The sequence below is a fragment of the Rhyacophila brunnea genome, unplaced genomic scaffold (genome assembly GCF_057557595.1).
Source record: "Rhyacophila brunnea isolate RB1 unplaced genomic scaffold, BYU_Rbru_1.0 scaffold_21, whole genome shotgun sequence".
NCBI lineage: Eukaryota > Metazoa > Arthropoda > Insecta > Trichoptera > Rhyacophilidae > Rhyacophila > Rhyacophila brunnea.
Window position 1 is genome coordinate 4,142,546 of NW_028232871.1, and position 22,635 is coordinate 4,165,180.

The 22,635-nt window shown below is 35.1% G+C and overlaps 1 protein-coding gene across 2 annotated transcripts; it reads right to left on the reverse strand.

Annotated features, from left to right (window-relative positions):
- Window positions 1-438: 438 nt before the first annotated feature.
- Tip60 (Histone acetyltransferase Tip60) lies at window positions 439-22,302 on the reverse strand. Of its 2 annotated transcripts, XM_085948862.1 has the most exons (11): window positions 22,165-22,302; window positions 21,931-22,057; window positions 15,930-16,127; window positions 13,598-13,767; window positions 12,559-12,717; window positions 10,214-10,297; window positions 8,283-8,607; window positions 7,146-7,308; window positions 5,585-5,693; window positions 4,779-4,882; window positions 439-1,543 (listed from the first exon to the last, which is right to left on the reverse strand). In XM_085948862.1, exons 1-11 carry the CDS (start codon window positions 22,207-22,209, stop codon window positions 1,537-1,539), a joined length of 1,491 nt encoding a protein of 496 aa, XP_085804988.1. In that variant the 5' UTR covers window positions 22,210-22,302; the 3' UTR covers window positions 439-1,536. The 2 variants fall into 2 exon arrangements, with proteins under 2 accessions (XP_085804988.1, XP_085804989.1); XM_085948863.1 differs by lacking the exon at window positions 439-1,543 and having other exon boundaries at window positions 4,775-4,882; window positions 22,165-22,271.
- Between the last annotated feature and the right edge of the window lie 333 nt (window positions 22,303-22,635).

The following is a 22,635-nucleotide window of genomic DNA, read 5'->3' on the forward strand; positions in this document are numbered from 1 at the left end:
GTTTCCGCATGCGTTTTGCTGTTATGACCGCGATGTATTACCTCGCAATCCAAGATCTGACTGTTTTCGTTGTTATCCCATACAGAAAAATATAAAATGATTGTGTTAGTTCATCGTAATGCCGTAATACTCTTTTTTCTAATAAATAAATACATCGCACCGTGAGTGTAAAACCAAGACATCTGCAAGACATATTTTGGATATATTAGGGTTTGAAGTCTTTGTTTTGTTAGGAGAAAAAGAGTTTCTAAAAAAAACCATAATATTTGGTTTATATGTACATAATATTGCATGTTCTTTCAGTTACTTCACTTTTACATTATCAAGTTCACGACTTTTTCAGTTGTTTTGAAAAAATTTAAAAATTTGTAGATGCCTTGGTTTTACACTCACGGTGCGACATGTAAGGATTGTAAGGTCATAAATAAAAATAACATAAATGTATTGGTATAATTTATTTACAATACAAACAAGTATCAGCTATAATTCTGAATGAAAACTATATGTACATAATATTGCATGTTCTTTCAGTTACTTCACTTTTACATTATCAAGTTCACGACTTTTTCAGTTGTTTTGAAAAAAATGAAAAATTTGTAGATGCCTTGGTTTTACACTCACGGTGCGACATGTAAGGATTGTAAGGTCATAAATAAAAATAACATAAATGTATTGGTATAATTTATTTACAATACAAACAAGTATCAGCTATAATTCTGAATGAAAACAAAAATGATTTCTCCAAAATCATACACCACACTTCTCAGGCTTAATTACTCGCTTGAAGTTGTCGCCGGAATCAAGATACTGAAGATCATGGGAGTCGTTTGAAGCGGCGACGGGCCAAGTTCAACATGAACTCGCAACTTGAACAATCCACATTAATATTATAATAGGACTTTTCAATATTCAAATTTATCGTTACGTACTTTTTAATTACACGGTAAAACGGATGCCGTTTAAGAATTATTAAGTTTTGAGTTATACTCCACAAAACAGAAGATTGAACTAAAAACTTTGTTCGTGTAAGCGCATCTTTATGAACATTGTCAAAAAATATTACAAACAACTTTTATATTGCTTACAAAGCGCGAATCTCACTTTACGACACACTGACATTTTTTTATTATTTATTAAACCTTAATTAATATTTTACGCCTTAATTAAAATGTGCACAATTTTAAATTAAATAAACCTGTCCGGAAAACTTAGAATTTTTTCAACGATAATTAAATAAGTTATTAATACTTTCAGTGTATGAAATTTCTACCAGAAATATAATACCGGTGCGAATATTTCTTTCCACAGTATAACATGAATAATGAAATCTTGTCTATGGATAGTACATAATGAAATATTGATTTATATTTTTTTTATATCGAATAAATACAGAATTCAATGAAGTTTATTGATAATATTATTAGCAGACTGTTTTAACACTTTGATAAGTTTGCGAAGCCAAGATAAACAACGGATTTTGTGAATTGTAATTTTTTCGAGTGATATTCTTAGACGAAAATAGTGGACGACCCGCACTTAGGCACTGTGGACAAGAGGAAAAACATAATAATAAGTAAATGTATAAAATTGTATTGATTTATTAGTACAATACATTTATATAGGTAAATTATTCTACAGTGGCACCATAGGTGATTCGCGGGTGTATTGGAATTTTTGCCGCGATCAGTGATGCCAACCGTACTATAATTATAGTACACTACTATAAATTTGATTTTGCGAAAAATGTAAAATACTATAATTTTACGCCAAATATGCCAAAATACTATAATTTTAAAGGATTCAAGACGAAAAATGCCTTTGTACTATAATCAGCATAGAAAAATATGGCAACACTGGCTGCGATGCCAGTTTCAATGCTACAAATAAAACCACTACAACCGCAAGCCGCCTATGCTGTCTGTGTACCACTGTATACTGATTTACCTATACGGTCACTAGTTATAGCGGTCTTTTTCAATTATTGCACAATTTTTATTTATATGGCATAATTTACTATAATAATTACAGTAAAACCTCGTTAGTGAGAACACTGATAATTCGAAATTTGCGGTAATTCGAAATTTTCGGGAAAAAAAAGTCCCTTGAACATTATTTTCATATAAAACGATACCTTTAATTCGAATTTCGTAATTCAAAATGATTTCAGAGCCCCTGGCATATCAAAATATTCAATAAATCGTAATAAAGTACACTATTTCATGAGCCAGTTATTGAAAATTGTAACAGACTTTTCTTAAAACATCAAAAATTACTTATTTTATGAAGGTAATAAAAATAATCCTGACATTTTATGACCCAATTCGGTAGGCACATCTATGATCGGAAACGAAATTAATGAAAATAAAAAAAAATAAAATTGTTCCCTCATACATTTTCGGTCCCATGGAATTCGTATTAACGAGGTTTCACTGTACTAATAATGTACTTATTAAATGATAGCACAATAATGCTGCATACAAAATTTAGGGAAAATAAACAATGGAAGATGGAAAAAAATGGGCTGGATGTAGAACAATAAGTTATGAACACCTGTATCATGAAATTTGACACAGGACAAAAATTACTTGGCTGAAAGATAACCTTGAAGGATTTGTTGAAAACGTTTTTTCATTTCGAACGAGGAATGAACATCCTACTTCAAATTATTGTTCCCATAAAGAATTCACTTTCAACTATAAACTTAGTACATACATATTTTTTGAAAAACCTCAGAAAACACATACTAGAAGAAAGTCCAACTGAGTGAGACTCAAACATCACATTTTTGTCCGTGTGACGGCTCTCCCAATTGAGCTATTGGTGTACTTATGATTCATGCCACTTCGCCAAGCCACCAGCTTTATGATTGTTATGTATTTTCAATAATAATTTAATATTTATTCATAAGTAAGTATAAAGATGTCATATTTAAATTTGCATAACGCCTAGCGTCATATATATATGACAGTGAACACATGTGAGGTTCGAGTCCCGTTGGGTTGACCTTTTTTTCTAGGATGTGTTTTCAATGGTTTTTAAAAATTATATACAGTCAAACTTGGTTATTACGATCACGGAAATAGCGAGATCTCGGATGTAATGAGGAAACATTCGTTGACATTTTAGTTTATGATTTTCTCCATACATTTATTCACTTTTATAATGAGCTACTTCTCGGGTATACCGAACAAAACTATGAATGTGTCGATCGTTTAAAAACAACATTTTCGACCCTAAGCAATAAAATCCGACCGGACAGTTAACTAGACCGATGCCGGCCGAGATCAGATTACGTTTATGACACTAGTTAAGTGTCTAAGTAACTAATTGGTGTTTTCGCCGACAACATTGAAAAAGTATCCACGCATATGGTTGAAATTGCATGTAAAAAATCCAAGCTTTGTGAAGTCGGTAGGTACCTATCAGTGCCGGCGGCTCAGCACTTCATTACAATAAACAACTTCTTTTGTAGTTTATGAATGCCATGCTTGATTCGGGGATTTTTACAATGGTTTTCAAATTTTCTATTTCTATGCTTAAATAGAACGTGGCGCGAAAAATGTTATATAACGAGTAATGCTTATAACAAGCAAATTCAGTCGGTCCCATCTTCCTCGTAATAACGTAAATAAATGCACTTAAAAAAAATTTAATCAAAAACTTTAAAAAGGTTTTTTTAATTTTTTTCTAAAATTGGAATCGATTCTAATGGCTATTGTCGAATCTGTATATTATATTGTATGTACTGTGTGAGTAAATGTCATAAGTTTTCCTATTGACTTTTGAACTTAGCCTGTCACAAAACAATACTAGACAAAGCAATTAAATGTACATAGTTCTTAGGAAGTGACTCGACCACACTTAACATCCTATCATCAATACACACTGCAATAGGTCATAATTATGATATGTCTATTTTCAAAAACTGATAAGTCCATAATTGAACATTTGTGGTGAATGACATTTTTAACGATAATTTATTTTTCCTATTGTATTATATTTTTAAATTAGAAAAATATGCACATTTTTATTGGCTAATAAACCCTTTATTCCAAACTATATAAACAAAGAAAAATGGCATCGTTTTAATTATTGATTTCTGTATGTCAATAAGTTTTCAAACATTAATTATTCAATCTACATTTTGCTTCTATTTACGTTTTTATAATTCGCTTCAACAATGTAAAATCGAGGTTTCACTATATACATACATACATACATACCTTTTGTGAGATTTTGACCAATTATGGATATATTGGTTTTTAGCCGGCTCGCACATCATAACTCGCCTCGTGTGCCTGACCGCCATAAATCAAAACTTCCGAGAACGGGCGGCCAGCGTTGCATGACACAACCTCGCACATCTATCTAGCGACAGTCGCGCGTAGCCTTCGAAACGCATGGATATTTCAATACGGTGATCGGCGAGCCGGTATAGGAATGACCAATTCGTAGGTGTTTCTTTGTGACTTCGACCCTCCGACTCGGAGCCCGAGAAGGATGCAACATGTCGAATGCAACAGCCGGATGTTTTTTTCAGACGAAACAGTTGTATTCGATCAATCTGCGAAGCTCCATTTGGCAACGCGTGTTATGTTGTTTCGATAAATAACGATGACGTCACGTCGACGTATTTGACACTTTTTTAGGTGAGACGAGTGAGTTCCAATGTGCAAGCCGACTTAGAATAACATGTCTCATAATATTATGACCAATTGCAGTATGAACTGTGAACAGAATTACATACGTTGAAATTGTATTTAGATTGAAAAACTCACCATTTTGCCCGTTTAGACCAGTCTCTGGGTGTCCAATGAAGGCACTTAGGATCAATTCTAACTACTCGCTTCTCCATTGCTTTTTTATGTGACATTACAGTTTCCTGTAAAAGTAATACATTCATTTGTTTATAAAATTAATTGTCTCAAAGGCCCATCTCAAATGCGCTAAAGCTTTGTATATTAAAAATGGAAAAAATGCTGCATATTCGTGTGTCATGTATTCGTAAAGAAAATACTGGATTATTGCCGAAAAGAAAGTCTTTGGTGCAAAGCCCACAGAGCATGAGTTTGACAATTGGTTTGACTGGCACACTAGATGTGGCTCAGTAAATATTAAGTATGTGAGGCCCATTTTATTGCCACGCAGGGTTTGGTGGAATGACGTCTGCCTCTAGCATCTTATCTTTAACATATATCCAAAAATTATTGTATTCATGACAATAGGTATTAAAAACATTATAATATATTGATAACAGTATCAAAATGTTTTAGCTGGTTCTATGCCTTCAGCGAGTTTTCTCACTCCATGAGGCCGTGATCGACAGGCCCCATATACAAATTACGCGAGTTATCTCATCCGACTTTAAATTTAAATTACTAGTCACTGTCGATTAATTTGCATAATATAAAAAATTAAACACACAGTGACATCTGTTTGAATACTTAAATAATAAGCCACAAATTATCGATATTACAGCGATGGTAGTAAGAGCCTAGCTCTACATTCAACATGTCGTTAAAAATCTGCGAATATCTAAAAATCTCAAATAAATTAATTAAACTATAAGTTTCTTTGTTTTTACCTGGTTAACTGATATTATATATTGTCCCTTGTAATAATTAATAAGATTTAAATTTTGTAACGTTGATATGACATCTTCTTTTTTAATACTTGTCATTTCACAAATTTCACTGAAACAAAACAAAAAAAAATTATACAATAACATTGAAACGTTAAGGCTATACTTCAGTTGAGGCATGGTCTAAAAAGATCGTGGCTAGGCGATGCGCGGATTGTGCAAATGACGCGTGCCGAACCAAATATAATTTGTCATAAAAATCTAACATGCGTCCATTTAATGTTATGTTTATTGTTATATTACTAATAATAATAGTATATTCATTGACATGTTTTCTTTTTTAAGTACAATATGTAAAGTTTTTTAGTCATCTTTACACGATTTAAGAATATTTTCATCCGACGCCATGACAAAACAAATCGACGTGCAGACACCTCGACTGTCGGTCTCCGATTGGCGACTAGTGAGAAATTTCGTCGCACCTACTGTTGAAAATTATTTGCCGTTTCACTGAAGTACGCTCTTAACAATATTTTTAATGATAATATGGCAGTTTAGTTTTATGGGAAACTCAATTTTTACCAACCTCCGCAATTGGTAAGTAGGAAATGGACGAAATTGTAATATTCACAGCAATGACATTTTAATGAATTATAGATACTGTACGGGATTATTTTGAAACATTATTTGTGTCGCTGAGTTTCAAAACCCGCTATTATTTCATTATGTTGAGAAAATCAACAAAAACTTTTTGAACTAAAAAGGTTTTTGAATGTTTCAGTAGTGTTATAGCGGGATTTGATAGACACATTGATTTTGTTTCATAAATGACAGTTAATCGTAACGGCTTTTGAAAGTGGCGATAAAATTTTCATGTAGAGATTTTAATAACGAATCCAATGATATATATATCTTAATTATTTCAAAAAAGTGTTATAGCGGGTTTTGAAACTCAGCGACACATTTGATGAACATGATAAAAAAGTTTAGCAACATGTATATATTTGACACATATCATTCTTCAAGGGCGCGATATCACCACTGTTCAATAAAAGTCACTATCAGCAAAAATTTCAGATAAATATGTATGCCACAGAAAAACAAACTCACTCACTTACTCAGAAGGTCAATAAATGAGACAGAATACTGAACCTGATCAGAGACCAAATGTGAGTCAAAAATTTGATTTTCTTATAGACCCTTAGCCGTCCAGCGTAGGCGCGTTTGGCGGAGCATTGAGCGGCGCGCGCAACTCAAACGTATAACCAAAAAAAGACATTGTCTATGAACATTTTCACACACGGTTATACGTTTAAGTTGCGCGCGCCGCTCAACGTTCCCTGGATGGGGACTTAATTAAACTGTCAGTCTTGTGTGTCTCAAAACTATGTTTCTACTGATAATGACATTTGCCTGAATGGTAATGGTAACGGTATGATTTCTATGATCAATATTCATTATGGTTTCATGTCATTATTGTCTTACTGGCATACCCCACTACCCCTGACATTTAAATCTATTCCAGTTTGAAAAGAGAAACAATCGCCAGGTAGACGATACTTACGTAATAGTAATTAGAGGTTTTTCATTCTCCCCGACAGGTTTGATTGTTGTCAATATGTCTAATATTGTTTGTGCCCAATAACTTCGGTACGAAAGCAGTCCGAGATCAGACAAAGGTTTCTCCGGTGACCCAGTCTTGCCTTCAAACTTTGATAATTCATAACCTGAAAATAGATTTACATATATGATAAATAAAAGAAAAATCAATGTTCTCATCCAACTTCATACCAAACATACCTACAGTAAAATTTTGAGTTTGACAAACTTTGATAAACCATTCTCAAACTTTTGTTCGATAAGGCCACATACCTAATGTCGTCTGTAATTTTCTACAAACACGTATCTCAAAAATCACAACTTTTCAGGAGAGGCATATAACTTTATTCTCTCAGTTTTTAATTTAGAAATAAAATTTCTTCTATGAAATATCCATTTAGTATAGTTACACATATTTTCATGAAAAAAATGTTATATTTCTTCAATTTATCGCACTATACTTTCGACCGATCAGTCATATTGTCGGAGATACTAGAATGCGTTGCAACTTTACTGTGAATATTACTGCAGCAAACACGTATCTTGACTTACGAGAAAGAGCTTCAGTACAATTATCTCTCGGAGTTCAGTATTCTGTATATTTACAAACACGTAACTCATGATTCGAGTTTATAATATTTATAAAAGTCTTTTATTATGATACGAGTTTTTGTCATTGCTTAAATCTATTATGTTGTAAAGTATGTTCAAGCAAAATATATCCCTTCCATTTCCCTCCACACCTGCTATGTGGGCATATACCATAGCGTAACAAAAGCTAGGGACAAAGGCTTCAAAGGAATCGTCACTACGTTGTGTTCCAATAATATTTTTAGCATTATCGACAAAAATAAAAATTTCAAGAAATCTACGAAATAACGAATTGTACAAAAGTAGAATGTACGAAACTCAGAAATTGAATTTTTTGACATATGTGGTTTTACATCCCAGCTATAGATATTTTAAACTGTTTTTTTTTTTTTAAATCCTCTATTGATAGTAAAATTTCACTTATCGTGACCATGTCTAAAACATAACCCCTTCTATCAACCTGTAAAAACAGAAGCCAACAAATAATTTATACAAATAAATAGATACTTACTAAATTCAATTAATAATTTCCCATATCCTTTCCGCTGGTATGGGGGTAATGTTAATATACAAGCTACATTGTAATCTTCCGTACTCTCCTTCTCTTTGGAAAAGTAACCTACTATATGAAACCCCCTCGGGTCGAACTCGGACATGACGTAAAAGAGGAAGGGGTCGGTGTCGTAATACAGGGTTTTGTGGTCTAGAAACAGCTTTGCCAGTAGGCACAAGTTCTGCGCGTAGCTTTTGTTCTTTCTTCCGTCTATTTCGAAAAACGATATGCTACCTTTGCGGTAGATTTCGTTGCCAGGCGGGTGCCGGAGATTGCATTTTACCTGAAAGCAAGACGAGGTTGTCAGGCAACATTGTACGTAAAAAAAAATGTGAATTCTTCATAAAACTTTGGGTAAAATTAAATTTAAAAAAAAGATAAAATACAATAATTGAGCCTCTCTTCAGAAAAGTAACGTTATACTGAAATCTTCGTTTTGAGATAATCGCAATTAACATGACACATCAGTTCAAAAATCATGTGATACATAACGCATATCACCGATCAAATACTTCTAGTGCCATCTGTTGTCAAGATTGAATAATTATTTTTGTTTGGAACTGATTTACTAAAAATTAGTATTCTTGTGGTAATGCTCTTATTCCAGACAACGGTCCAATTTTCCTTCCTAAGCAGAGAATTCTTGGTCGAAAACAATTGTATTGAATGCCTCTCTAAATCAGTGATTCCCAGTGTTGAAGTCATAAGGCTTTATATGCAAGTAAAATCACATGGTTTTTCACCAGCATGTGTCGTTTTAATTAATGATAGGATATGCTTATGTCAATAATGTACAAACACCGCATTTATATATAGGTTTTAAGTTCTTTTCTTCTTTCTTTCGACCATGTCCGATCCTAATAGAATCATAGAGTAGAGGTTTGTATTAACAGATTTTGTTTTGTACGAGAAATGGATGTCAGCCACTTGGTCAATCTATTAGGTCCATACCCTGACAGTCACAAATTGAAAAACAATATGTGTACCTATTTGCCAGACCCAGGATTCGAACCTGGGACCCACGGCGTGATAGTCCAACACTTAAGCCGCGCGGCCACCGTGGGTGTATAGTGGGGGTTTTAACCAGTATGGGTAATTTCATACAATACTTCCAGATTCATTAGGTGTCTTTCATGAAATATCTTTTACACAGTTGACTTTTGTTGGCAATTTTGATCGGTTTCAATCATTATGGACTGACTGTATAGAGAGCAATGATAAAATAAACATGAAGTTATGTGTCGACGATCAAATTACTAGAATCATAAGGAGAGCAAGTAATTGAATACACATAAGCTTTTCTTATATTTACTGTCAATACTTGTCATTCTTCTGATATGATCATACATAATATCGTCACTGTTCTGGCAGAAGACACTAATTCGAAAAAATTACATATTGAGTTAGTTATACCAAAATGTTCCTTATTTCAAACTTTGCCGTCTGGAAACCTTCTTAATAAATAAAGTCTTTATTTTAAAGTCATCCTTTTTATGATTATTTAATAAACTCACATGATAGACCATTTCAAACATTTTAACAACTTCAAAGTCAAATCACTCAAAACTAGTATTCTCCAGTTAGTGTGTTCTGCCAGAACAGAGACGATATGTATACAATACGCAATCATTTCAATGTTACTACCCTATCAGGGTTTACCAAAGATGTAGAAAAACAACTTATTCTGCCAGATCGAGTCTTGCCTATCAAAATCACTGAAGCATGTTCCAGATTGACGTAAGTGTCATTTTTCTATGCAAGATCAACGACAAAACCGTCTAATTCTCCACTTTCATATTATGTTTAGTCTCCTTCTCTATAGAATAAGGTTTTCTTCAACATCTTTGGGTTTTATTATATTTCATATATGTGAATTATTGGGTACTCACCAAATGCCTTTCTAAGCATTTCCTACTCTTTCTATATTTTAGACAAAATTCACATATATAAATGCATGGTAAATGTACCATTTCCTGAAACAAAAAAAAAATGAAATTAATAACCAGTAGATACAAACGTTGGGAGAGAATTCTACCTGCTGGAGGATACATAGAGTGCAGGCACACTCATAACAAAATGCTTTGGGAGGAGTCCATTTCCGCTTCTCTTTACTACAACTGCGGAATACTGCACTTTTCCAGGCACATTCCCCATATGCAGACACTCCATACTTTTGAGTCTAACAATAAATACCTGGCCTGCAAGGTGTTCATCTATGAGTTATTGCTAGCTGTTGCATTAAAAAATGATTATCGAACGTGAGTGGGTCTACAATGGTCATAATTATTAAGATTGTTAGTGTCCGTTTGTGTCGTTCACGCTGGTATGTCTTCAAATATAATGTATCGGAATATTAAAGCAAACGATAGTTGCACCAATTAATGGGTCTTCGTCACGATCCTCAGTCATGAGATCTTGAAGAAGAACAAGAAGTAATATTCTATTTACCTAAATAAATTGTATTTTTTTTCTTTCTGGGGGGGGGTTCCGGAACTAAAAACTCCCCCCTTGTACGCACCTGCTAATGTGTCATTAACATTGGGAAAAAATTAAATGTGTATGACAACATTATAATATTATAACTAAATAGGTTATTTTTTTGTTTAACATATTATTACGAATCAAGTGTGTAATCATGTAATGCAGCGATTTCCAAACTGGGGGGCGCGCTTCCCTGGGGAGGCACGGACTGTTGCAAAGGTTTAATACAATAATGTAGCCACAGGTTTGCAGTTTGCAAGTGCATAGTTCATAAAACGGCAGCTAGTTATAAACTACATAAAAAAACAGTCCTATAAAAGTTAGGTTGTTTGCAAACCTGTATTATGAAATATGGAGACTAATAATTGTATTATACCTCATTTCTATACTATTGTGCATGGCCTCCACAAGAGGAGGGCTGACAGGGCTCCAACCGGGGGGCCCGGCGTTGCGGAAAGACCAGTTAAATAAGATAATTTTTTTTTTGACCATGTCCGATCTTGATAGGATCATATGGGCCTCCACAGAGTAGAGGTTTGTATTAACAGATTTTTGTTTTTTATGAGAAATGGATGTCAGCCACTTGCTCAACCTATTAGGTCCATACCCTGACACACACAAATTGAAAAACAATATGTGTACTTGCCAGACCCAGGATTTGAATCTGGGACCCACGGCTTTATAGTCCAACGCTCAAGCCGCGCGGCCACCGTGGGTGTAACCTGGGACCCACGGCTTTATAGTCCAACGCTGAAGCCGCGAGGCCACCGTCGGTGTAAGTAAGATAAATACACACCACAAATTCATTCTATGTATTAGTAAAAATAGTTGCCTGCGGCGCTGTTTCAGTTACAAAATATTAACATTTTCTAATATATGTGTTACAATTTGATGTGATTGTGTGGTGTGTGTGTGATTGATGATAATTCACATGTAGAATTTTATTTTATAATTATTTGTAGTGTATTTCCTGACTAATAAATATGGCTATATGGAAACAAAAACCTTTCTTCACTTTGTCAAGAAAAGCAATGCAAGTAGGTACTGCTTCCATTAGTAACATCATATTTATGCGAAACGGAATTTTCTGCATTAGATGCAATGAAATCCATATATCGAGCCCGTTTATTAGAGAAAAGCACTTTTTGTAAAATGTATTTGATGAAATAAAGGGGGGGGAGGCACTAGGATTAAATTTTTTTTAAAGGGAGGTGTAGTAACGTAAAGTTTGGAAACCACTGATGTAATGCATTAGTTAGAATGGTGTCAGATGCTTATGGCAATGCAGGCGACACATTTAAAATCAAATAACACTAAGCTGGCTCGCACATCTAAACTCACCTCGTCTGCCACACAGCCATAAATCAAACCTTCTAGGAACGTCGCACTGATGTTGCATATGAAGACCGCGCACATAGGTGCCTAGCGACAGTCGCATGTAGCCTCTCGAAACTTGAATATGTATGGGATGCAGCAACAGACGAGCCGGTATAGGAATGACCAATTCGTAGCGTGTGCGTATGCCGTAAGCGTACTGGGGGAAGCACAGCAGAGCCCCATTTAAGACGTCACATCGACATATTCGACACGTTGCAGGCGAGACGAGATTAGATGTGCGAGCCGGCTAACACCGTTCATCATGTTCGCAATGTCAGAAGAATCTGTCCTTCCTCTACCTTTTCTTTATAATTTAAAGAAATTTATCATTATTAATAATGGTACTTTATATTGATATCAAATAGTGATGTTTTACCTGGGGGTAGGGAGCGAAATACCATGGTTTAATCCTATGCTGCCCGAGTTCAATTAACTCAACATTCTTCATTCTCGTGACAACGTCATCATGACCGTGCGCCGCCATACTTCCCGACTGTCGTGGTCTTACCGCTACTTCGCCACCGTCCATGGAATCCTGTCAACAACCATATTAAAATCATCAGACATACATTAGTCTCAAATTTAATATCTAACTGGGAAAATCTATTCCATATTAATCCACAATATGAATGAAAATAAACTATGATATTATCAACACACCTTTAAAATAATTACAAATACAAATAGCAAAATATTGATATTTCTGAAAATTACGAGTCAATTGCAAATTCCAATAGTAAATTTTACCAAATATATATATATAGTTTTTTTACCATGTTCAATCCTAAAGGTCGGTACTGATTTGAGCATTTTTTCGCGTACAAATGGTTTACGCGTACGAACGTTTGTGCAGATTAAAAGTTTTTTACACACAACTTTCTTGTTCGTGCGCGTAAAATTCCACTTCAGTTGTTTTAATTAGCCGTATGCAGGAGTTAACACGTCCAGATTGAGCACACAAGTTCTTTGATGAAATCGAAAAAATCAACAAGTATCGAATATTGTTCATACGCGCACGCAAATTTGACATTCTTCTGATATGATCAAATTTGCGCGTGCAGCGTTCTTGTGCGCAAATTTGCTCAAGTCAGTACTGACCTTTAGATCATATATGGTGCTCTACAGAGTGGAGGTTGACAACAACAGTTTTTTTTTTGTTTATCACGAGAAATAGATGACGAAAGTCACTTGCTCTGGGTTTAAACAGACATTGAAAAACAAAATGTGAGTTTTTGCCGGACCCAGGATTCGAAACCTTAACAATAACATCTATATACATCTATTTCAAAGAGTATACTGTACTTCGGCATCAAAAGATATAAGTCAAACAACATGAGATCCCAAGGATGGGATGAAAATGCAACTTCTTCACGGTTGCTGTGCTAAAATTTGGTAAAGCATATGAGATAACATACTTCACTCTCTATGACGGCGGCCTTTCTCTTTCTGTTCATCTTTTTATGTAGCGCCGCAGCAAGGACGGCTCCACCATTAACAAGCTCCGTTCCACAGGTGACGGGGCTGGCCGGTCGGGAAGGTTCCGCCGTCTTTTCCGGCTCAGCCGGGGTCGCCACGGGAACATGTCCTAAAAAACAATAACAAATTATTATCTACTCCCATGCGATTGCGACAGCTCTTGCATTATCAGGGCTTATGCAGTTAATTGTTATATTACACGCCGTCTAGATATTTAGATTTAGTCAGTTGATTCTTGCTACCTAAACAAAATGCACAAAAAACCTAAAAATATGGCATCGCTATATTACATATCCACATATACCTAGCCCTGATGTATAAGTCTGACTGATGGAACACTATTCAATGCTACAGGGAATTTTTTACTCAATGTCACTCGACACGTTTACAGACATCTCGATACTAACCAAATTGGGCCAATGGCTAACGAAATCAGATCGTCTGGAGGGATTATTAGTCATTAAAACTAAACTAGGCAAGGGTCCAAAAGTCCCCTGTTATACCAGAGATTGTTTTTTATTAAAAATTTAAATGATTGATTCACAAAAAGAATGTCAAAAAATGCATTATTAGCAATTCGCAATAAAAATTTACATTTCTGACTCGTTGGCCAACTGGGATTTCTCTCGGTGTCTTTCCGGGCCAATCTGATTCCGAACGCATCTAATAGGAAGTCAGATCGCCTTACTCACTGAAGGGTAACATATTCAGCAATTGAATTATTGTAAGTGTTTTCTTTTACTTCGTCAGGACATCATGACTGAGGATCGTGACCTGGATGATACGGTTATCTGGCAGCCTTCTCCATGGCTTGGCTCCATGGAAAACCTGTAAAGGGAGTTCTTCCTCATCCTCTCTAACCTTTTACCTGATCAAATATTGTGAGTTTTTCTAGATTGTCAATTTTCCTGCAGGCTATATGACCAAAAATTTGGTCCGATATGAGTCCAGCGAAGGAAAATTGAGGAGTGTCTCGCTGGAGTTGTTGATACATTTGGCCACTGACAAGACTTAGCCGGCCCCCTCACATCAAAACTCGTCTTGCCTACAACGTGTCGAATACGTCGATGTCACGTCATCGTTATTCACAAAACACATGTTGCCAAATAGAGCTACGCAGATTGGTCAATCGCAACTGTTTCGTTTGAAAAAAACATCTGCTGTTGCATGCTTCTCGGGCTCTGAGTCGAAGTTGCATACGAACACCTATGAATTGGTCATTCCTATACTTTCGAAGGCTATGCGCGACTGTCGCTAGGTAGATGTGCGCGGTCTTCACAAGTAGGGAATCCAATCCCGAGCCAAAATTCTGATCCCGGGATTTCAATTTGACAATCCCGGGATTGGGATTTTTTTCCATTGTTAATATAAAATTTTTATATTTACAAATAACATTGATAAAATCGGTCAAAAATAAATCTAGTATAATTTATACTATTGAAGACATTTATTGTTAATATTGTATACATTAAATCTTGGAAATACACAAGTTTAATGGAGTAAATAATATTGTAATATAAATAATAATGTGAATTTAATATGAGATTGCTATTTCTGATAGTAAAGACATAATGAATAGATCAGCGAGATTTAAAATAGTAAAGCAAATAATCATGGCGTACTTATGGCCTTTCCGCTTCATAAATCTAATTAGTCAGCCAAATATGAAACTGCCGTAAAACGTATGATATCATGGTGGAATTACTTTGTTAAAAGTGCGAAGCATTGTTTTTTTACCAATCTTTCTCATTTTTAATAATCTATGTGAAAAAATAAAATGAATCGGCAACCTACACATCAAACTTCATTCAAACTCAGTTTATTTCTAATGTAGTTATTTCGTATTAAAAGTATTTTTCTGTTATATTTTTCATAAAAATTGATAAAAAAATCAATCCCGAAATCCCGGGATTATGTTTATCAATCCCGGGATTCATAGGTATCGAAAATAGCTCGGGATCCCAGGATCCCGGGATTGGATTCCCTATTCACAAGCAACACTGGATCGCCGTTCTCGGAAAGTTTGATTTATGGCTGTGCGGCACACGAGGCGAGTTTAGATGTGAGAGCCGACTTAACATCATTATTTTAATAGCGTCTAGCCTCTGCCTTCCTCATGCATTTACTGTATTTTAGGAAGATAACAGATCTTACTAGACGTATTTTAATCGTTTTCATAATATTTTTGCTCTTCCAAATTGGTTGTAGTTTCAACATAACATTAAGAAATTAGTATCTAAATTTAAATATGTGTTGTATATTATTTCTCACCTATGATTGGAACGCTCGAGACGATTCCCGGTGAGGCTATGATGGGGCAGGCGGCGATGAGCTGTTTTTTGGGAGTACACGTTCCAGGCGTACTCCCAGTCCCGGCACCGGGCGGCAGGGCACCAGCCGGGTGAGGAAACTGAACTTTCCGCGTGTCCAGCCATGATTCCACCACCCACTCATCTAACCTTTTATTGACTGGAAAATTCACATTGTTATTCGACACATGATATACACAGTTTAGAAGAGATTTGATGATGTTGCATTATTACTTAACATCCAACTGGTGAGGTACTACACAGGTTTACTTTCACATAATTCAAATACGGTTCATCTGCTATATGGTTCATACGCAGTTTTTTTGTGCTCAGTAAGTAGTATGCATGGTTTAAACGCCGTTTTGATTTAGGCTGATAACAAAAAAAAAAACATTTACCAGAACATTATTTCAAAAGTTTGGGTGGAAGTACAGTACACTCTCAGTAATCCGCCGCTCGATTATCCGACAACTGCTATAATCCGCCGTTATTTTTACTAGTGGAAAGCACAAAATCAAGCACTATAATTCGCCGGAATTCGATTGTCGAGGAAAATGCCCAAGGACTGCATCACAATAATAATGCCTTGCTCCAATGCAACCGCGACACACAAAATGAAGCTTTTGGTCATAGGGAAAGCCAGGAATCTTAAGCCATTTAAGAATATCTGCCTCACTGAACAACACTGGTTGTGTCAAGTGATTTACTGTTTAATATTCAGTTAATAAATATGTATAATTTAGTAAATACTTGATTTTTATTATAAATAAAACCGTAATTTGCTAGTACAAATTTCTCAAAAAGACTATTTTTACCAAATACCTGTTTTCATTTTTACCATATTTTGTATGTATGCATTATAATCCGCAGCTTTCACTAATTGGACACTTGTCTGGTTTTTGGGGTGGCGGATTACTGAGAGAGTACTGTATTGCACTTATGTTCTAATTACGTGAGTAGACTCGCAGACTCGACGACTAACACCGATCGTCAATCTTAAATAGCACCAATGGTTCTGTTGCCTACTTCATTGTTTCGACTCATGTTTTGATTGGTTCACAACACACATTATGCCGGGTACTCATTAGCGAGCCGTAACTGTGACTGTTGCAGATACAGCAACCAGTATGGACGCTAAATAATTAGTTTGCGAGCCTAATAAATAATTATTTTACACCTAGAGTTGGTTACAGTATCTGGAACAGTTACAACAGGAACAGTTAGTAATGGCTTGCTAATAGATACCCGGCTTTATGTTGCTTATGTTTCAAAATTGTAAGCAAACCAAAAAAGATATATTCGTTAGCTTGTTGGCTGCACCAAACAGCCTTCCCTTATATTTTCGTACTTCAAATGTAGCCGCCACCAACGGAGATTGCATTTAGACAAGTACAAGTTGTTGATTGTATTTATTTACAAGCATACATATTACTTTTGTTTCGTATTATTGTTTGTTAAAATAATGAATTAGATCAGGTGACTATCATTATAAAAGTAAATGGCAAACTGACTAACATTGATAGGGTGTCTGTCATCCCAATTGACAAGTTGGATCAAGCTACAATATTATTTTTCTATTCTGCACACAATTTGATGGAAATATTGAAAATTACATTAATTGATTAGGGGGCAAATGGTTGGCTAGGGCCTCAATGAAATGCACTAATGCCAATGGGTACATTTCTAGATAGCCAACAAATCCTATCTCTAGCCTCCACGCGGCGTCCCCTGGGCAATGCAGATGTGGTGTGTCTTATGACAGTATAACCCATCTGTAGCTAATAGAGAAGGGTGAAAGGCATAACTCTGGCGCCTTAAAACGAGAGACCCTTTGGCTACGGGAAGGAAAACCCAGACAGAAAACCACACACCAACCCGTTTGGACAGCGTGGTGTGTTATGTCCAAATACCCCCATAGAACAAAAACAAAAATCTCGGCCTTTATTCTCCGGAGGCCAACCTGACACTGATCACGGCAGCAATCAGCAAGGGAAGGCAGAGGGTGCTAAGAATCCCCGGAAAGACGGTAACGGCTGCCTACTGATGACCATTGCCACCTATAACGCGAGAACATTATCCAGCAACGTCAAACTTCTAGAGCTCGAAGAAGAACTTGAAAAATCCATTGGGATGTTGTCGGGCTCAGCGAGATAAGACGACAAGGAGACGAAATCGTCAATCTCCACAGCGGACATGTACTCTGTTATAATGGGACTAAGACCGGACGCACAAGCGGTATCAGATTTTTAATCCACAGACTCTGGAAAGATCGCATAGTTGAATTTGATTTCTCCTCAGATAGAGTAGCCAGTTTAACACTTCAGCTCAGAAAAGATACCAGATTCTGCTTTTGCAAGTTTATGCGCCCACTCAAAACTCACCTGATGAAGAAGTGGAGGAACTATATGAAGAAATCAGTACGTTGAAAAATAAACGGAAATGTCACTTCACTATCATCATGGGGGACTTTAATGCACGAATCGGATCTCAACACCAGGATGATGTAGCGGTCGGGCACTTCGGACATGGCACCAGAGATGGCCGAGGAGACAAAGACAAGAGAAACGAATGGGTTAGGAAGCAGACAGGAGTACGCGATGTAATAGACGTTGCCAAACAGCTGAAATGGAGATGGGCGGGGCACATTGCTCGCTGAAAGGACGGCCGCTGGACGAATGCCGTCATCCAGTGGTACCCAAGGGGCACGAAACGGCCACAGGGTCGCCCTAAAAGCCGCTGGATTGACGAACTGGTGAAGTTCGGGGGAAATACGTGGCAGCGAACGACACAGGACCGAGAGAGTTGGAAGAAGCTTGGGGAGGCCTTCATCCAGCAGTGGATTGACCCCGGCTGATGATGATGACATTAATCGATTGGGCCAGGTGTGTGTCATCGGGTCTGCTCATGTAATTTGTGCTCTACACCGATATGCAATTAAAAAATGTAAACTTAGTGCCCTATGTATGATATACTTATGTAAATACTTGGAATGGGAATTATTATGGAATGTTACTTAAATACGTCCCTGATCCTTATCTAATCTATGTATGACGACTATGTATAATAGGGCCCTAACACTATATAGCAAAATGTGGTTGACTTTAGTGATCTATATAGAAAGGATCTAACGGCTAAATGGATGATACTTTATTGGGCTTGGGCTTATGGATTAATTGGAATATTAATTAGGTGTGCTTCCATTTTAAGTACCCAACGCATAAATCTATATTTTCATAAGTATGACTATGCATAGGGCCCTAAGTCAGGGGTCGGCAAACCGCGGCTCGCGAGCCACATGTGGCTCTTTGGGTATTGGCGTGCGGCTCTTTGCCAAATTCCCAATTCACATTTTTTACAAAAAAAGTATGATTGTTGTCGTTTTAAATCGGCCCATTGCAAAACTCGACAAATTAAATTTCTCTCCATTTCATATTGACACGAGTACTTTTAACAAGCAAAAAGTTATGTAGCTCCAAATTTGTAGGTCTTGCCACCAAAATTGAGGATTTGGAGAGAGAGCAATTTAATTTCACAACTCAGCCGAGCGCTCTAAAAGATCCACATAATAAGGTAGATACTACGATTTTAATACATGGTATAGCTTTCCGAACTCATATTCGAGTCTACATAATATGTATTTGAACAATCATTTTCAAACATGAATAATATAAATAGCATTTAGAGAAGCCAAATAACAGATGAGAATTTGGAGTCGCGCCTAAAATTGAAAACTACAAGTTACATACCAAACATACAGACTAGTGATTACAATGCAGAATGAATATATCAATACTGGTATTTCTGTATTTACTATTGAATATCTTTATTAATATCGGTATTCTTCAAAACATATTCTAGAAACAAAGAAGCTCTTATCAATAAATACCTAGAACTATTAAAATCTATTTAAAAAAAAATATAGCAATCTGAAGTACTTACCTACATTTATTATGTTAACCTTTGTAAACATGTATAAATCATAATATTTTAGAACTGTTAATTTTTACGAGAGTCCGGGTATAGAAATATCTCTTTGAAATCCAACGTTTGTTGGATGTACTATCAATGTTGGATCAATAGTTTGTTATAGAATAATTGAAAATATTTGCCATGAATGCTTTATTTTTCGAAATATGTCAATTCATCGCGACAATTCTATATGTATATTTAACGGATTTTGTTTTAATATTATTTAATTTTTGTTAATTACAGTCAATATATTTGCGTTTTAGTAGCATAAAACCTGTACACTAAATTTAATATATAATATAGTAGTAAGTAATGAAAAGATAACATTAAAGTCATTTTTAAAAAGCATATACGTGTATGGTTTCTAAATACCGAAAATACCGGTATTTTGGATTTTTGAAACCGGTATTTCGGTATTGATAAATAATTTAATACCGGTTTTCAAATACTGGTATTGCAATCCCTAATACAGACACTCTCCAAATAAATCCAAGGAAGGTTATTACATTAGTTTTAAGGAATGCGTGAAAATTGTATGTCACTCATTTTCTGTAAAAAATATATTTATAATTTCAACAATAAAAAAACTTATAACGCGTTAGTTTTATTCGCAAAATCTTTTTCACCAAGACTTGATAAATAAACAATAACATTCACTGAAATAAATCATATTTATAAAAATATATGTATGGCTCTCGAAAAAAAAATTAACCGTTATGATACTCATATTTGGCTCTTTTGGTCCAAGAGTTTGCCGACCCCTGCCCTAAGTAATTAAGTTTGACTTTTAAAACTATCAAAATGTAGCACATTCATAATAAATGTCTGTGGTTATACCTATTAGTGCATCCCTCTATAGAGAAATAAATTATAACATTTTGAAGAATGCAGAAAACTTTAAACCTGTTCACTCGATAGTTTGATATTGTGAGATTAGCATATAACTGCATAATACCCCGTTTACACGTGCATGGATTTACTGCTGACAGTACGTATTATCGCGGCCATAACACGAAAATGCATGAGTAAACACATATTATCATGCAAGTTATAAGATTGCATGAATGGATCAAAAAAGTTCAGCAGCTTTTGAATTTTCACGCAACAGCTGGAACTTGTGCGATATCTGCGCCTACACAGTAGAACGATAATAGCGAACTTGCCGGAAAAAATACAGAGCATTTTGATGTTTACCAATTTTCACAACCTGTCAAATAGCACCATACAATATCAACACATCTCGCTTACGCTTGAAGAATGAGATCGGCGAGACAGTCAGCACTTTTACGTGTAAGCAGTTATTATAGCGATATTTTAATTTACACATTATTGGTGCCAGTAAATCCATGCATGTGTAGAGGCACTATAACACATATTTAAATTTCTTTAAAAATTGAATAATAGTACTAATATGAAGTAACTACTTAAATTCAATTTATTTCGAAGAATCCAATGTTGTATTGCTTAAAGCAAACAATTTTAAAGGTTTATCTGTAGACTAAATACAATTCATTACAATGCAATTAATAATCTTATAAAAACATTGAGTTTGATTGGCTTTTGTAATAAAAGCGGTATATTTTTGGGGTGTTTATCCTTTCATTTCAAGAAATACTAATAATTCTTTTGAAAATTATCATATTTTCTATGCCTTTAGGTAAACAATGAATAAATATATGTATTCAATGTAAAGTTTTAATAAAATAGTGTTTAATAAACGCAACGATTTTAAATTTAGTTTGAATCTGTCGCAAATCGTGTTCTGTCAAATCGAAATGACAAGTTGAGATAACAGCCTTATAATTTAATAAAAATATGCAAAATAGTTTTGTTATGAATTATCAGATTGTTTACAACTAACTTGAGTGATAGAGCACGTTTAAAATGCGTAAAAACAACAAATGTTTTGAAATAACATCAAATACATGTTTGGCGCCAAATATGAAACTAAACATGTTATTCACGATAAATACAAATAAAACAATGTCACATACAATCGACGTAATGTACGTAGAATAATTTTTGTCCTCGAATGTCTTTAATACTGATTATTTCGGCCAGGGGCCAGTCTGCGCCTCCTTGCATTCGAACCGGCAATCGACAGCCTTCTACAAGGGATGACTGCAACAATACAACCGGGAATTATAGGTTAGGTTTTCATAACATTAAAAGTGTTAACGAGTATGCTCGAATCGACTTCAAAATTGAATTAACAATTTTATTTTTACCGTTGAATCACATATCGCAGTTGCATCGTCGTCATTTTCAAGCATTTTATAAAAAAAATATAACCACTATTTCACGGTACACAGCGGCGAAGCCCGTAGACTAAAAACTACATCTGAGTTGCCTACATTTAAAAATATTCATTTTCAAATACATTAAAATGTTAATTGTATTTCTCTGTTTTTTTTTTGTACATTGAAATATGATATCAAATAATATAATATAAGCGATCTAATAAGCATTTGATAAAAAATTAATAGACTAGGTATTGAAAAGAGACTCTGTCCTATTTCTTTGATAGGTACATAACGAATCATTTTAAAAATACACGTCGTCATATTATTAATTTATGTAATTGTTATTTTATGACTTGCAGGTATCATTGTTTATTTAGAATGAATTTGTAGCCAGAAAAATATTTTAGTAGGTACAAAACATTTTTAGCTTATCAAAACATAACCTAAAACTCAATC

What these genes read in the sequence shown, in the direction of transcription:
- Tip60 (XM_085948862.1), bottom strand. Translation starts at nt 22,209, where the DNA reads ATGCTTGAAAATGACGACGATGCAACTGCGATATGTGATTCAACG. An exon ending in CTACGTACATTACGTCGATT is followed by an intron (nt 16,128 to 21,930) that starts GTATGTGACATT and finishes TGAATTTTCCAG; the next exon opens with TCAATAAAAGGTTAGATGAG. An exon ending in CCGCCGTCATAGAGAGTGAA is followed by an intron (nt 12,718 to 13,597) that starts GTATGTTATCTC and finishes GGTTGTTGACAG; the next exon opens with GATTCCATGGACGGTGGCGA.